At 35.7% G+C, this 18160-nt stretch overlaps 1 protein-coding gene across 1 annotated transcript; it reads left to right on the top strand.

Moving 5' to 3' along the window:
• Window positions 1-2977: 2977 nt before the first annotated feature.
• On the top strand, window positions 2978-3823 carry LOC136828798 (uncharacterized). Its single transcript, XM_067087028.1, has one exon. The coding sequence runs from the start codon at window positions 2978-2980 to the stop codon at window positions 3821-3823; it is 846 nt and encodes a 281-aa protein (XP_066943129.1).
• The last annotated feature ends 14337 nt before the right edge of the window (window positions 3824-18160 follow it).

The raw sequence follows: 18160 nt of genomic DNA, 5'->3' as shown, positions 1-18160 counted from the left end.
AGCAATTTCCGGCTTTTATGAAACAGATGAAACCTAGCAACATAACACCCGAATGGCGATGGATTGCCACTTAAGAAATTGACTGAGATTTTTATATAAACCACTTACTCACCAACACTCACACACAAACACACACACAACCATACGCACCTATGTATGTATGTGTATGTATATATATATATATATATATATATATATATATATATATATATATATATATATGTATATATATATATATATACACATACACATATATATATATATCAGGATGGATATATACTATATATATATATAAGGGAAAACCACCCTTTTTTGACATCATGGTTTTCATCTTAACTAGACCCCACTATCAAAAGCAAACATAATTATATATATATATATATATATACATATATATATGAATAAATATATGTATATATACACTGTATATATATATATATATATATATATATATATATATATATATATATATATATATATATACTATATATATATATATATATATATATACACCTTGTATATGTAAGGAAGACGGGGAAGCACAACAAGACAAGGAAGTGTCAACAAGTCAACAGGTCAAGGAAGGCAACGAACAGGCCTCATTATCAAGCTACAAAATTGATAATAACTAATTAGTATAACTAAATTAGGTGATCAAGTTTAAAATTTACAAAATTACTTACAATAAAACATGAAAACAGCTAAAAATATGAGCAGGACTAACCGCTGAGTGTGGAGGCAGAGGAAGAACTGAACCTGCAAAAATGTCAAAAGTTCACGAGAGATGAAGAGGTGTAGACGTGGGTTGGGTCTTCAGTGAGGGGACAAGTTTTTTGAATGAACGGTGATTCATTAAAGGTTAAAAGTGACGACTTGAACTGAAATTGAAAAGGCTCCCGATAGTCAGCCGGTGTGTGGGTATGATTTTAATTTTCAAGGTTTAGAATTTAGAGATCTTTATAAAAAGTTTTATTATGAATAAATCGGAGACTGGAAAAGAAAGGTAATTTAGGAACGTTAGGAGTAGGATCAGGTGGAATCAAAATTGGATATAAAAATTTGGAATGTTTGAAAAATATGTGGGAGGGGTCGGGGGTGGACAGCAGTTGTATGAAAAGTATTTTTGCGAAAACGTGATTTCATTATGAGAAACTTGCCAACTAGAGGACAAAGTATAGGTTCGGTAAAGCATAGTTAACATGTCATTAATCTTAAAACTGCAAGAACAATAACCATAAAAACTTGTAACCAAGCGACTGAATGTCTTTTTTAAAAACTGACCTACAAATTTTTATAGTGCGTGTTCTTTCAATTTTCAGTCAATGCCATGTTAACTATGCTGCGCCGAACCTACACTTAACCCTCCAGTTGGCAAGCTTTTCATACTGAAATCACGTTTTGGCGAAATTAATTTCCAACAACTGTTCTCCCTCCCACTCATTCTTTAAAAATACCTCCAAATTTTAAATAATAATTTTGTTCCTCGTCATCCTAAACTAGGAGACTATTCGGAGTTCTAGCCCGTCTCGGTTTAAACAAATATTTTGGGTTCACTATGTGGACGATATTTTCATTCTTTTCATTCATGATGACTATTTATTCCATGAACTAGTAGAATTTGTTAACAGTCAGATACAACAAATCAAGTTCACATATGAAAAGGAATCAGAGCGCAAATTACCTTTTTTTGATGTCCTAGCTTTTCACAATCCAAACACAAAGAAGTTTGAATCCTCAGTTTACCGAAAGCCAACCAATGCAGAATTATATGTTCATTTTTATTCCTATCATGGCATTCAGATAGAGAAAAATATCATTGTTAACATGGCTGTCAGGGATCTTAAAGTTTGTGACCCACAATATTTAGATGATGAAACTGCCCATATTCAAAATACTTTTAGTAAGTTGAGTTACCCTGCCCATTTTATTGAAGATGCTTTGTCTAAGGCTAAGAAAAAGTTTTACAACCCTTCACTCAGGCAGACTGATCACAGCAAGAGATTCATAACGCTTCCACATCATGAGAAATTAAAATCAACAGCCCAGTTAATCAATAGTACAAGTAATGTTATAGTAGCTTTCACATATGGAAATCCAAATTCAATAAGAATAATAGCCACAGAATTGGTAGTGACAGTAACAACAAGAGGGGGCCAGGTCATATTCCCCCGGATATTTTCCCCTGACATATTTCCCTTCTGGACATTTTCCCCTAGTATACAACAAGTTACTCAATTACCCCAGTGATAGTTTAAGTGGGTGGGATGCTAGTTCTGCCAATTCTGTTGATAGTCTCGTTATCACAGTGTACTTGGACAAAGGCGCCCAGGGCCCTGTGAGTTGACACCAAACCTCGGTACAGCCTGCACACGACATGGACGTAATCAAAACAAGTGGGGGTGGAGACAAGATTTCTTATGAAGGCTACATGTACACGAAAAAAGAGACAAAAAAGACACGTATTTGATGGGAGTATACACAACGAAAAACCAAACCATGTAAGGGTGCATTAACAACAAGCTTAACCCTGGATGTTGTGAGAGTAACTGTGCCCCATAGCCATGAAGTTGACTGTTTTGGTGTTGAAGCAGAGAAAGTGCGATGCAGTATTCGTCAAAAAGCAAAAACATCACGAGAGAGTACAACTTCTATACTTGCCACAGCCATTCAAGAAACTCCAGAACCTGTGAGAATACATCTAGGAAGAGAAGAGTCTTTCAAAAGAAATATCCGACGTCAGAAGCAGAGTTCACTACCAAAGGAACCAGTATCGCTGGGAGAATTTCACGTGCCTGATGAATGGTCAACAACAGGAAGCGAGCACCCACAGCCCTTTCTGATACATGACAGTGGACCACAGTCTTCAAACAGGATACTTGTTCTTGCAGCGGATAATGTTCTGCAACACTTGCTATATCTGATACATGATACATGGATGGTAACTTTTCTTTAGCCCCAAATATATTCATGCAGCTGTATGTTATTCGTGTGCAATTTTGGTAGTTCTTCAGTTTCAGCTGTTTATGCTTTGCTACCCAACAAACAACATCGAAGCTATGAAGTTGTTATCAAGGCAATAGTAGACAGATGTGAGGAACTGGGATTTACTCCTGATCCAACTGTTGTAATCACCGACTTCGAGAAATCTGCCATGAATGCTGTTCAATCAGTCCTCGGTCACCATGTCAGAATGCAGGGCTGCTTCTACCATCTTACCCAGAGCGCTTGGCGGACACTTCAAGATCTTGGTCTTGTGCAGAGATATAAAAATCAGGAGGAAATCAAACACTTTGTTGGTATGCTCGATGGTCCAGCATTTCTACCCTTGACAGATGTTGAGGAGGGCATAGCATTTCTGAAAAATACAACTCTTGAAGGGCTAGAAGAACTAGTTGATTACTTTGACTCGGTTTATGTATCTGGAAGCATTCATCGTGTAAAGCCATCACCCAATGTTCTATCAGTACGAATCTGGTGCCGCCCATCTCTTTTTCCTCCACAAATTTGGAATGTGCACGATGTTACCCTGGCAGGAGGGAACCGCACAAAGAACATGTGTAAGAGTTGGAATAATGTGTTCTCTCACTTGGTTGGCCACAAGCATCCATCTTTGTGGACACTCATTGATGCATTAAGGAAGGACTGTTCTTTGGTGTCCCTTGCCTTGCTTCAGGAGGAACGTGGTCAGCCTCCCAAAAAACGTGTCAAACGGTCCACAAGACAACTTCAAGAGCAGCTCTTTGAGATATGCGTAGCTCGACGAGATGGTCAGAAGACTGTAGAACAAACTTTGCGGGCTGTTGGTTATTGTAATCGACCCTAAATATATGAATGTACTGAATATTTTAATCCTTAATGCAAAAAATAAACTAGTAATAATGACACTTTTCTTCTGTACTTGACCCTAAATATCCCACATCAATATTTTAAGCCTTAATGCAATTATGTTTTTATCAGTTTTTATTGTTCAGTAAAAATACAATAAATCATGCATGACTCTGAGACACAAACAAACTTTCGCTCTTATTGTATTCAGTAGGTAAATGTCCAGAGGGGAAAATGTATGGAGGGGAAAGTGTCTGGAGGGAATATGGCCTTGGGGGAATATGTCAGAGGGAAAAATGTCTGGGGGGGGGGTGGATATGTTCGGGGAGGAGGGGAATGTCCTACGCTCCAACAAGAGAGACATAGGAGTATATTCTATAAAATGCAAGCTCTGTAATTTATTTTATTTTGGGGAGACAAGTAGGGGGAAGGACATTAGACTACAAGAACATAAAAAAGCGGTTAAGGACTTCGCTCAAAACAGCGCTATTGCTAAACATTTTTGGGAGAATAATCACGTCATGGATTGGGAGGGAGCTAAAACTATACAGAAGTAGTCAGGCAGGCCACAGAAGAGTAGTGGAGGGGGCTTTGATAAATATTGGCAACACATTAGATGGCAATAAAGCCTTTACGCAGGACAGACATACAGACAGGCTAGTTTGTCGTTCCATAAATTTAAATTTCAAGCAGTTTCTCGAGGCCCCTGATACTGTGTCTCCCTCATCTCTCCCCGCACAGGTTGTCGAAGTGGCAGCTGTCGCAGAAATAACAGGAACCGATGCCGAAAGTTGTTCACCACCCACGAATCACCTAGTCACTAGTAATGAGGACCGTACGATCGAGCGACAGCCGTTAAGAAGATCACAACGGTTGGCTCACAGATTTCAATTTGTCTTTTTAAGATAAACACGTATTTTTATTCAGTTGGCTGAAGAGCGAAAGTTTCCCCTGTTTTATCCTTTTCGTATTTCGGAAAAATACAGTCTCTCATTAACATTATTGTGGCTTTTTACTCGTTACGTATATGTAACTCTGGGTACAATGATGCTGAAATAGATGTGACTGGTAATACAGGCAAGAGACTGGAATATACTGATTCTGTATTAGAAAAGGCATTAAAATTGGCAGTAAAGAATTTAGGATAACAACAAAATCTACACCACAAAAATGCTCCTACAACCATGTAATAGTACTTTTAGAGATATCGTCCTCCTACTTAGGAATTTTAGAATTAATGTAATGTTTAAGAACAATAAAACAATGAAACACGTATTTATCAAGAATTCTTCAGATAATACTAAAGGATGCGTACTTGCAGTAGTTTTTATTTTGATCAACTAGAAAAAATGGAAAAAGAGAACAGAACAGCATAAAACTGTGTATGATATTCAAAGCTGAACAGTCGAAATTTCGTTCTTGTCAATGAAAACAATCATACAATTAACTGGCCAAGGGCAAAAAGATAGGTTACCCTAATAATGCACTGGAAGCAAACAAAACTGAGTCTAGTTTTATTAATGAAAGTTTTTATAAGAATAAGAATATCAGCCAAGGCACGCATAAACTTGACCCATTAATTTTTTAATAAATGAATAAAATTGACAAATTTTACGGAAGGTAGCTGGTATGGACGGGAAAAAGGCAAGTGGCCACCCGCATGGATAAACGGATTTATCAATGGAATACTTGACCCCAGACAAATGAGTGCACGGCTCCAACCCCTTGCACTTGCACTTGCACCTGTGACGTGTAAGTGTTTGGCTTTCAGCGGTCTCCAGGTTCGCTTATACTGTCCCTCTAGCACATATTTTGTCCATTTTCTACCACTAGGTATCAGTGAACTGAAAAAAGTGAGATATAACGTCGAAACTGGCGCGAAATTACACCAAGTGCTCATTTTCCCTGTGGTAAAGTATGTATGTATATATATATGTATGTATATGTATATGTATATACATACATACATCACATATATATATATATATATATATATATATATATATATATATATATATATATATATATATATATATATGTATATATATATATATATATATATATATATATATATATATATATATATATATATATATATATATATATATATATATATATATATATATATATATATATATATATATATATATATATATATATATATATATATATGTCAGTGTAACGATTCAGTCCGTATTCAAACCATATATGCAAGTCGTCTTTATTCCAGCGTTTCGTAATTTTTCACATAACTGCATCTTTAAGGCTTTGAAAAATAAAACATAAAATTACTTGCAGAATTATAAAAACAAAAATAATTGACAATTTTTTTCTTAGATAAAGATATTTTTATAATTATTTTGAAATCATAAGTAACAGAATACACTGGAATCGTCAAACAGCTTATTCCGTCATTAAAGGCGCTGATGTCTTCCTGCCCTGTTTTTGTTCTGGTTTGAGGTTATTTTATCTTTATTTTCTTTGATTTTCTCACGCCGTCTCCCCTCTAGGTCGGTCCTTAATCTCGTGTTTTGTTTACTGGTCCGTTTACTTTTTATTTTACTGTATACACTTTTATTTTTAATTCCTACAAAAATTTGCAAAAATATTCCTTTAAAAATTTTTTCCTGATTTTGTGTTCCAAATTTCACTTGTAATTTTATGTTTTATTTTTAACAGCCCTGAAGATGTCATTATATGGAAAAATAAGCTGGAATAAAGACCCACTGTGCATCTGTGTGTCCTCTTTTGTTGGTGTCTCGGCTAACTTATGAGCGGTAGTCTAGGGGAGAACCCGGTCCCGGCAATTTTAGCCTAGCATTGTACCACTCAGCCATGACATCTATTCTCTCTCTCTCTCTCTCTCTCTCTATATATATATATATATATATATATATATATATATATATATATATATATATATATATATATATATATATATATATATATATATATATATATATATATATATATATATATATATATATATATATATATATATACATACACGTCTATGGAAAATTCAGTAATAAAGCCAAAGAAATCCAGTGATCCGAACCCACAGTTGCGACTCTCTCTCCTCGCTCAATAGGCTGCATTTGATGCAATGGGATAGACTTCGAAAATACAGATCGTCAAAAAGGTTGATGATAATGATATACTTATAATCAATGGGTTAACTTATATTTCTAATGAATATTTTTCATGGCTTTCGTAAAAAGTATTAAGTCTAATTTTATTATAGGTAACAACCATTTTAGCTTTAGCTATGAATGTATTCATTACAGGTAAACACACGTTTATTTACACACAATATATTTATGTATGCATATATATATATATATATATATATATATATATATATATATATATATATATATATATATATATATATATATATATGCACCGTGATCTAATGGTTAGGACGCTCTTCTCACCAAAGTGAGTTTTGTGGTAATATTCTCAAAAAAAAAAAAAAGCCAGAATGCTTTAAGCACGCTCCGTGGAATTCTATTGTGGTGTTTTGTAGGCAGCAGGTTAGTAATGTAGGTGCTATACCCTAGTGTTATAAAGGGTCCTTCACGGAATGCAAGATAGCCTGATGTTGGTACTGCACTTTTCTTTTAGCTATACTTACAACTTTGTCAAAAGCCGCAGCAAAGTCAAAATAGATGGTTCCAGATTTGCTCCTTAATACTAAAATTCTGATTACTGACTGAATGAAAAGCTGGAGTACAGTGGATCACACCAGCATGAAACCATGTTGGTTAGTTAGGAGGAGATATGTTATCTGGTAGATGTTTTACAGTTGCTTTGCCTTAGAATATCTAGTTCAAATCTATACTTCCAATTTAATTCAAGGTTCTTACATCCCAATTTCCTGTTTTCAATTTATCTTTAGTATTTATAATCAGGGACATTTCTAGCACCTCAAAATGCCCAGCGCTGCATGCCTTTTTCAAGTTGTGCCTATCCTATATATGTGGTACAGTCTTTAGATGATTCATTGGCTAAATACCAAAGGGCAGCCACTCCACATAGTGCACATTACCTGCTGACAAAGGCCAGTGACTTCTGCTGTTGCTTAATGGTTGTTGACCAATGTCACCCAGTGCTGAAGCTGAGGCGACAAAGCACTTTATAACTTAACCCTGTCCATCACCCTGCTGCGAATGATTTCTGATGCATCTCCAATGCAAGGCCACAATTTTTTTATTCTGGCCTCTGTCCCACGCAGTGTCAATTACAAGGCAGCAGGTGCTTTTACCCTGAGCTTGGGTTCCTAATCTAGGTACTACCAGCTGGTCCAACTAGGCCTGGTGCTCACTAAGGGCAGGGACAAAGCTCCCAGAGGTTATGCACTGATGCGTATGACACTGACAAGATAATGAGTACACCATTTAATTTCCACCTTCTGATGTCTGCGGCTGTTTGAGATGAAAATTTTGGGTCAATTACGGTATTCTCTACTAGCTTGTCTATCAATGTTCTGCTATTAAATCTGGGATAAAAACCTGCTAGATTTATAGTATTCCAGAGGCTATTTTAAAACAGATTCAAGAACAGTAGAATCAATCATAAGTTCCATTTTTTTCTTTGGCCAATTAAAACATGACGATCTCTTGGGATTATTCTACCACACTGACTGCATCTGCCTAATGCTTCAAAATTTTCTTATGATACTATCTAAAACACTTGTGTGTTTATCCCCTTTTCTAGTAGTTAGTCCTAATCCATCGGAGACAGCAATCGCTTGATTTCACCAAAGTTTGCCTTTTGTGTAGGCTGAAACTGGGATCTACTCGAACATAAACATCGCAACATATAATTAAGGAATGTCGGATAGAAGTGAAGCTTGCTTTAAGATGCTGCTTACAAGATTATGATTATTCGTAGAAAATTCAATCAAGGATATTTGGTTCTTCTGACAATGCAGGTCTTTTACCAACTCAAACAATACAGCTTAACAGATGGTTAACCGCTTGAGAAACGATCAACGCCATATAAAAATGGCTCTATTAACATAGTGTCGCAAGAACCTTTTCGTTATGCATTTGCATCACCGGAATGGATGGAAATTTCCCTTCAAAGATGGAAGGAAACTATCCCTCCCGAACATGTTCAACACCCGCTCGCAAAACTTAAGAGAATTATATGCAAATGATTTCCTTGGTTTTGCCTCTATTTGGTTTTGCTGCCAATTCCATGAATCTTTGGTGCCAATCCTCCCCCAGCCCCTTCCCGACTTCCTTTCCTATTCGAAACAAAAGAGAAGAGATGGAGAGTTGGGGACCCATAAATCTAACACTTTGTCTGAATCTTTCATATTGAAAATGCGTTTGTCACAAGTGATGGAAACCTTTTTCTTTTGCACCTGACGGATGCTTAGCCTTCGAAGGAAAAATATAACGATAAAAATGTGAGAAATTTTATGGATTAAACGGCTGTAAAAAAAAAAAATTATTCCTCACTAGTCAAAAATCAACTTACTCAAATCATGGAATATATAGCCTGACCGTGAAGGCGGCTAAAAATGAAAAACAAAATTATGTGATTTTATTTTTTTTTTATTATCCAAAGGCACATGCTTAAGCTTCATACAGTTACTGTGTAATTAACTGAAAGCCACAAGTATGTTTCCTTTCCTTTGTAATACAAGTCAGTGAATGTCTATAAACAGACAAACAAGAGCAAAATAGAGGTAAACTAAAACAAACTGAAAAGGGGCCATATAATTTTCTAGAATTTTTATGGAAGAGAAAAATACTCCGAACCAAACGTAGGGTTTCCAAGTGAAACATGAGCATTGTCGTTATCTGCCTTATCTTTAGATATTACTTCAAGTAGTTACGTCAATAACCTCTCAACCGTTAGCTGTCACCATCTTTCTGGGTAAGTTAGACATGTCCTGCTCAGTAGTTCCGAACATGAACTCGACGGTAAGCTCGTGTGATCATTTCTTAACACCGCAGATTTCTAAAATGTGGAACCCCTGCCTTCCTCCGTTTCCTGAGCCAATTGATCCAGGCAATAAGTTTGCCATCTCATGAACTGGGCAATCCAATGAAGCACGTTTCTTGAATTGATCCAGCTTTAATTTGTCTATGGGTGTGTAGACGTCCTTACATTGTATAAAAATCTACCTTTCCCCTTTTCCCTACACAATCAAAAAGTTAAAAAAGTAGAATCAGTGATTTTTGATCGGGTAGAGACTGCAACGGGGAAAAGCTTCTCAAAATATTCCCTATCCCAAATATAAAGCTGTTGAAGATTATCGCTGTTCAAGTTCTGACAGACCACCTCTTGAAAAGAGAAAAGTGGAATGATTTAGGAAATACTGAAGGGTGCCAAAAATTCCATATTCTGAGGGTGATTGCTCAGTGATAGTGTCATGATAATAAATGCATTACTACTAGCGCAAGAAGAGCAAGGCAAGTGTTTCTTCTTACAAGGAAGATGAAACACAAGTAGCGCACGATAGCGTGGAATGTCAAGCACAGATAAAATCCAAAGTCAAACCTCCTCAAGCAAGTAAAAGGAAACTACACACTATCATGACACCTGTCGCCATCACCATAGTTTCTGATGGGACTATGGCGACCAAGACTATCCTCGCATTACCAGCTCCGAAGGCCATAGGTATAAAATAAGGAAGTGAAAGGGATGGTTGGAATGTTCTGATTATTGTAATGAAGGGGAACAGAGTCATTTTCATTCTAGTAAAGACATAATATGACAACAGAATTTGTAGTCTGTATTCCTATTCTATGTTCCTGTTAGGAAGATTAGTTGCTGCTTCGGCAAATCATAACTTTAAAAGTCACATAAAAATGTTTCTTTTAAGTAAGGGGATAACATCAACTGTTGGATCACATGTATATATGTATGTATGTATATACATATTACATACATACATACATACATACATACATACATAAATATATACATATACAGTACATATACTGCCGCCAATATCTTTTAATTAATATCGAACACACTTTACCTTGAAATAACGTATACCCCAAGGAATTCTATTTAAGTATACAAGTCCAGAGCAATCCCTGTTGACTTTGTATCAAACTCAAAAGGCACAGGTTCCAATTCTGGTCAGGAAAGATACATTTATATTATATATATATAATATATATATATATATATATATATATATATATATATATATATATATATATATATATATATATATATATATATATATATATATATATATATATATATATTTCCTTTCAGGTGTCAGTTATTGCCAAGTTAAGTGAGTTCGATAATAAGGAGTACCAGTGGCTACATATATATATATATATATATATATATATATATATATATATATATATATATATATATATATATATATATATATATATATATATATTTGTCATGATGCAGAACCAAGTACCTGGTTATTACACAACTAATCACAAAATTCAAAAATATACCTCACTTCAGCCAGATACCAGAACTCTCACAACAATAAGAATTACGACTGATCCCTTAAAAACTCATTAATCATGTGAAAAATCAAACTAAGTTTAACAAAAGAATTGTGAGGTTTAAACAAGAAATATACTGAGTAAAGAGGCACCACTCCATCAAACAACTTTAACTGTTTCCCTGGTCTTAATGCACTTCAACAAAACTAAAGGAACAAAACATTTTCATAACTTTGTCTTATGCACACAATTAATCCTATTCACTGGTGGTCAATAAATAAAACACTGTTTTTAAAAACATTAAATACAAAAATTTATTGTTAAATTCAAAATTAATAATTAGAATTCACAATCTGAAAAATTTACTATTACTTGAAAACAACACAAAATTTAATTAACTCTTGAATTAAATTATTAAACAAAATTAAATCATAAAAACTAATTTTTCAAGAAATTAAATTAATCAAGTAAAATTTAAACTATCAAGAATTATTCAAGATTTGAAAAGAAAACCTTAATAAATGAAAATTAAATCAAGTATGCAATGTTAAATTATTAAGAGACTTAAAATGCTACGTAAATAAATGTTAAATCACCAACAAAAATCAAGAGATTGCAAACACAAGAACACACAAAAATACACAAAAGATTTATCAATAATAATTTCTTTTAGGCAAAAATTTCCTAATACACCTTATTATACTATGGTAATAATAAGTCAAATTCACTTTACCTTACAAAAAACTTTGGCAGCTGCTTGTAATTCACAAAAGACACTTTTTTACCAGGTGCTGTTACTGTTAAATAATTTTACTAAACTCAGATCTCAAAAGCTAATACTAACACCAGTGACCACAAATATTTTACGTTAGTAATTACACTCTCTTTAAGACAGAGAGAGAGAGAGAGAGAGAGAGAGAGAGAGAGAGAGAGAGAGAGAGAGAGAGCCAAACTGAATGGTCTCGGAAATAAGAATGAATCGACTTTTGGATTCCAGTAGAAATTCAACAGTCATATGATGTCATTAGGGCATTTTGAGTGTGAAGTGCAAAAATTCTAGAAACCGGGAGGTGACATCAGTTCTGGCAAAACGTTTTGAATGCAATCGGGACAATACATGACGCAATTGATCAAGAGGTCTTACTCTCAAAATTGCATACGTGGCCAGAGCCTTGTATGTAACATTATTCTCATATGAGACAAAATTTTTACAGAAATCTTTATACGATCTAAACTAGCTAATTATGACTGACATGTTTTGAAAACAAAGCAAAAAACCCGAGTTGGTTTCAGAACAGAATTAGCAACTGTTATCTCCAACCTGTCAACACGTTATCTTTTGCGATGACAGCTGAAGTGAAACAAACCCTTTGCTAAGACACACGTGTTCCTCATATACTACGCTTTTGAGATCTGATACTACATACGATATTTCAACAATCATTATCATTAACATAATACATGATAAATGAAAGAGTAAATATTACATATTAAAAGGAAATATATATATATATATATATATATATATGAAATATATATATATATATATATATATATATATATATATATATATATATATATATATATATATACATATACACACACATTATATATATATATGAGTGTATGTGCATATGCACATAGGTGAGTATACAATTGTAAAATTGTAAAAATAACTGTATTACTTTATTATAACATATGCATGCAACATGTTTGGATGATGAATGTATAATCAAGCATACCCTATCAAAAGGTCAAGGCGTATGCTGCGAAACCTCAATCTCAAAAGAAGGGAAATACTACTGGCCCTTAAGCAGCTGAACTTGCCAAACTTTTGGGTCTATAGTTTGCTCTCCTAGTGAATAGACTCCATCTTCAGCTCTCGTTTCTCAACAACGGTAACTCTGCCCCATGGCAATTACTATTGTCATTATGATGTCTTTTTTTCATTACTATTTTGTAATTTTAATTCTAAGCTGCTCGGGCAGTAATTTGTAACTTCTCTTGTCTCCTCCTCACCAGCTGTTAGCTCGTTTGACATTTGCATTAACAATTGTTTTTGTTTTTGCATGGTTTGAGGGTGCTTTGCCTCTCCCCTGTGGAGAGGGGTGGTCGGAGGCTCTTTTGTAGAGAGCAGGCAGTTCGTTCCTGCCCATTAGAGAGAGAGGTTGCTGCTGTACTGACCTGCCAGGTTGCAACCATGGCCTGCCTTCCTCGCCAGTTTGCTGTCAGTATCTGGTGCCCTCACTGATTTCTGTGACTTCCTCCGATCCTTACTACTGGCTGTAGGACCAATACGTCCTGTGGGATCTTGCTCCACCACTGTTGGAGTTGCAGCTGTTTCTTCATTTGCACTTCAGCTCCTCTGGCTCAGTGCCTGCCAGAGGAACCTGCCAACCAACGGTAAGGTGTCCATATTTTGGCATATTCTGCTCGTTGATATGATCACGGCACTGTTGGGCATCACTGCGGGCGTATTGGGGTCCAGATTGTCCCTGATATACCCTGAGATTATCTCCAGATGTGGGGACTGATGTGTAGAGGAGACCTTAAAATTTTTATCAACTATTTTGGTGTTAAATTAGTATGTAATTTGATAGGTTATTCTATCTTTTTATCATCCTCATACTTTCTGGACCCCTGTGTAAGTGAGGATGTGTTGCTTTCTGTATTTAATAGTGTAAGCGTGTTAGGTATTGTTTAATAAGGGTAACTGATTTTCGAATTACTTGTGTATATTTATGAGGTTCAGGTGTCATTTCTGTCTTTGGTTTATGTATTAAATATTAAATGATTTTTGTCAGTGCTTGTTTACCCCCTTGAACCCTCTTGCACACATTGTGGTAGTTGCAAGACTTCTTCGCTGTTTAAGCGAATATTGAAGCCATTATTAACCGTATAGTGTGTGGTGGTCGAGGCAGGCCATTACACTATGTTGCCAAACCCCCTGGTGTGACCTGCAGTCTATGCGTTCTTCTCCATTTCTTTCTGATTCGTTCTACTTCTTTCATAACACTTCCTCCTCCACGTTCTCCTTCCTCTTCTTAACCCTTCGTATTCTCTTCCTATTTATCATTCATTTGAATCTTCTCATCCTCCTCCTCCTCCTGCCTCCTCATTTCAGTATTTTTCCTCATCCATTGCTTCTATTTTTCCATTTCCCTCATCCTCTTTGCTTCTTTTTGTCGCGTTTTCATGAATGAGGCAAAAGGGAGGCAACAAACTCAGCGTGACAACCATTTTTCCGCTCTATTAAAAAAACTTTAGGTTTTTCCACCAAACGGAGGAATTTTCTAATTTCCCTCTTCTCGTTTCATTTCTCCAAACCCATTCCTCTTTTTACCGAATCCCCTGGCTAACCCTCTCTCTCCCAGTCCAATAATTCAGCCCAATAACCCCAAAGCCAACAATGCACAACTTCCTTTAGCTCAGCTTCTGGAGGATCTTCGTATTTTCCATTCCTCATAACAGTGCTTATGATGGTAGACATTGGAACGACATTCAAAGCAACGTAAATTCTTAAATTTTGCTGAATATGAATGGCTTCCGTGTGAATCACACACAAACAAACACACACGTATTTAAACGTACACACATGATTTGGATAAAGTCATACAGATGCTAAGATCAAAAGGATTGCTGTTTACACACGGAAAAGTGAGTAGGTCCATTTTTTTAATTGAAAAAGGTTTTGTGTGAAGATTGCAAACAAAGATGGTAAACTGTATGGGAGGGACATAAACACAGAAAATGCCTTTGATAAAAGTGATACAGATGCAATGTGAAAGGTACTAAGGATAAATAAGTGTTTAGAGCAAAGCTTTTGATGACAAAAATGAACACAACAAAAGAACCACATATATGGTGTAAAACTGGTTCCGCGATATAGGTGAGATTTTAAAAAATATTAAATATTTTTAAGGATGAAGTGATGCAAAAATTGAGAAAAAAATAAGAGTTGCAAGTGCAAAGTCTGGATAAGAAAAAGGAAAATCTGAAGTGGTTAATGTCTGCATATCACGTTAACTGATTGATTTATGGTTACTGAAACTGGCGTCGTAACATCTAGCTTATTGACGTCGTAATAAAATCAAATAGGAAACTGAAAAAGAATAATAAATTTAAAAGGTGTTTCACACAAGAAATATCTAAGAAAATATATATATATATATATATATATATATATATATATATATATATATATATATATACTGTATATTTGTATGTATATATATACATACATATATATATAATGTATGTATATATATATATATATACATATATATAAATACATATATATATATATATATATATAAATATCCAATAGGCAATATCAATATATATATAAAATCATGCAATTTTTGTAAATACATATATATAGTTTACTGATATACACACATACTGCATATTGTTGCATATATTTTTAAAATTTGTTGAGGATGCCTTGAAGGAAATTTTAACCCTAACAAAGATACATAACTGCTCTATATTACAATCCTGTCACATCCCAAAAATAGGAACCTACGTCTTAGATCCCCAAGATTAGGACATTCCGCCAACAGATGTCTCACAATCAAGGGTACACTACAGCTGTTGCAGAACGGATGGTTTTCACCTGATGTCAAGAACCCATGAATGGGTCTTGTATGTCCAATCCTTAAACAGCAAAACATCGTTTCTAGTCTCCTTGGCATATAGGGATATAACCAAGGAGATGCTGACGACTCAATAATACTCCGCATCTTGTGACTTGTTTCAATATTTTCCCAAACGGACAGCCAAAGGTTTTTAATTTTCTGACCTACAAGAGGAAGTACATCCTTATGGATGTTAGGCATCTTCTGGGTTCTGGAGAAGTGGCTGCTGACTTAGCTAGTTGAACAGCTTGCTCGTTCCCAGGAACCCCATCACGGGAAGGCACCCAGCAAAAAATGACTTCTTTAAGTCTTCTTTTTACTAACAACAGCCATTCCATAATCTCTAAAATCATCGCAGTAAAGAGTTAAAAGACTTTAAAGACTGAGAAACACTTCTTGAGTCCCAATATATAGTAAAACTATTCCATTCAGAGTTAAAATTTCCTTCAAGGCCTTTAAAACTGCATACAGTTCTGCTGCAAAAATAGATGCAACAATTGATAATCTCTTGCATCTTTCTACATCAGGAAAGAAATCTCAAAGCCAACAACACCATCTCACTTTGAGCCATCTGCGAAAATTGCAATGGAGTTATGTTATGAGGAAAATATTGATCGCATTGCCTCATTGGACATTTCTCTTTTCGTCGAGGGAAGGCTAACAGAATATCTAGCTGGTAATGTCTCCGTCCTGGGCATGTATAACTGTTTGGTTATACGTTTTACTCAAGCAAGTGATTGGGGTTGCTTGCAGTGATTTTTATAGAACTGCCAATGCTTTCCATTTCTGATACAAATGCTGGCCAAGAACTTAGGAAGCCTCTGAAATCTGTACCATCTCCGAATTAGCAGACGTTGGTAATGAAGAACCAGAAGCATCTCACCAGCATCTACAAGAATGCTCTCAGTGGCAGGTTATTTAAATGCTTCTTTAGCCAATTTTATTCCTCCATATTGAATTGTATTAGGAATTTTTGGGCTGTTAGGTTTTGCTGAGGTGTACATTTCACACCCATAAGTTAATTTTGAAAAGACTGAGGCTCTCAATCGTCTCAACATCTGAGTTTGGTCAGCACCACGGGAGGTGTGAGGCAGAACTTTCCGAACGTTCATTACCTTCAGTCATTTTGTCTTAATATATTTCAGATGTGGAATCCAAATCAGCTTGCTATCAAAAATCAACCCAAAAAACCTTGTTTCAGCAACACATGGATTCTCTGCCCACGAATGAACAAATCTGGATCAGGATGGACTCCCCCTATATAGCAAAAGTGCATGGTTACCGTTTACTAGCTGAAAGCCTAAAACCATTCATCTCATACCACTTTACTATATTATCAATGCACAGCTGAAGGCGGCGTTCAGCCACTGCCATCCTTATTGCTGCAAAAGATATCGAAATTTCATCAACAACAAGAGCATAAGTTACATCTGACGGAATTATTCTGTATACCCCACAGGTTGCTAAGGCAAACAAGGTTACACTTAAGTACCAAAGGAACCTCTAGCTTTGATATCCTCACACAATATGAAGCCACCAAGTGGCCAAATTATCATCAGCTTGTCCACAACTTTGGAGGATCCCATGCATATCTTCATAAATGCTGACAAATTCTTCAGTGTGAATCTTGTTGATTATGTGAGGGATCAGTATAGATGTAGATATGTAGAGACTGCAGGGCCACACAGATCAGAAATATCCCCAGTACCTCTCAAGTACATGGACAACAATTCAGTGGAGAGAGATACTGCTGCAACCTGCTCTGCAGGTGGGATTCTTGGCCTTCATTGTAAATGACAACAAGATTGGCACTGTCCTGCCATTTCAGGATGGAGTTATTCCTTCATCTATCAGCAAGAGGTATGGAAAGGATGTTACAGGGAAGGTCGATAGTGGTTGTCCAAAGGTCATTCAGGAGTACAACGGGTGGTTTTGACAAGAGCCACATGCTCACACTCCTCTAAAAGTAGCCATGACATCCTGGAGGTGATACATAGGACCTTTGGGTAAGCCATAGACACAGAGAGAAGCCCATGAGATTGAAAGCATTTGGGCTGGAAATCTCCGCGTTTGCTTGCTATCAGAAGATGGTCTCCAGACCAACCAGGGGATCCCTTAACAGGTGTGACGAACTGCCATTGTCAAAGAGAGGACAGAGGGCAGAGTTGCCTACCATGGAATAGTGAACAGACCAGTCATAAGATGGGCTAGTTTTTGTCACCCATACCAGACTGACAAGCTCTGTTAAAAAAA

Source organism: Macrobrachium rosenbergii, chromosome 3, assembly GCF_040412425.1.
Source record: "Macrobrachium rosenbergii isolate ZJJX-2024 chromosome 3, ASM4041242v1, whole genome shotgun sequence".
In the NCBI taxonomy this organism is placed as follows: Eukaryota; Metazoa; Arthropoda; class Malacostraca; order Decapoda; family Palaemonidae; genus Macrobrachium; species Macrobrachium rosenbergii.
This window is presented reverse-complemented; position numbering and strand designations above follow the sequence as displayed.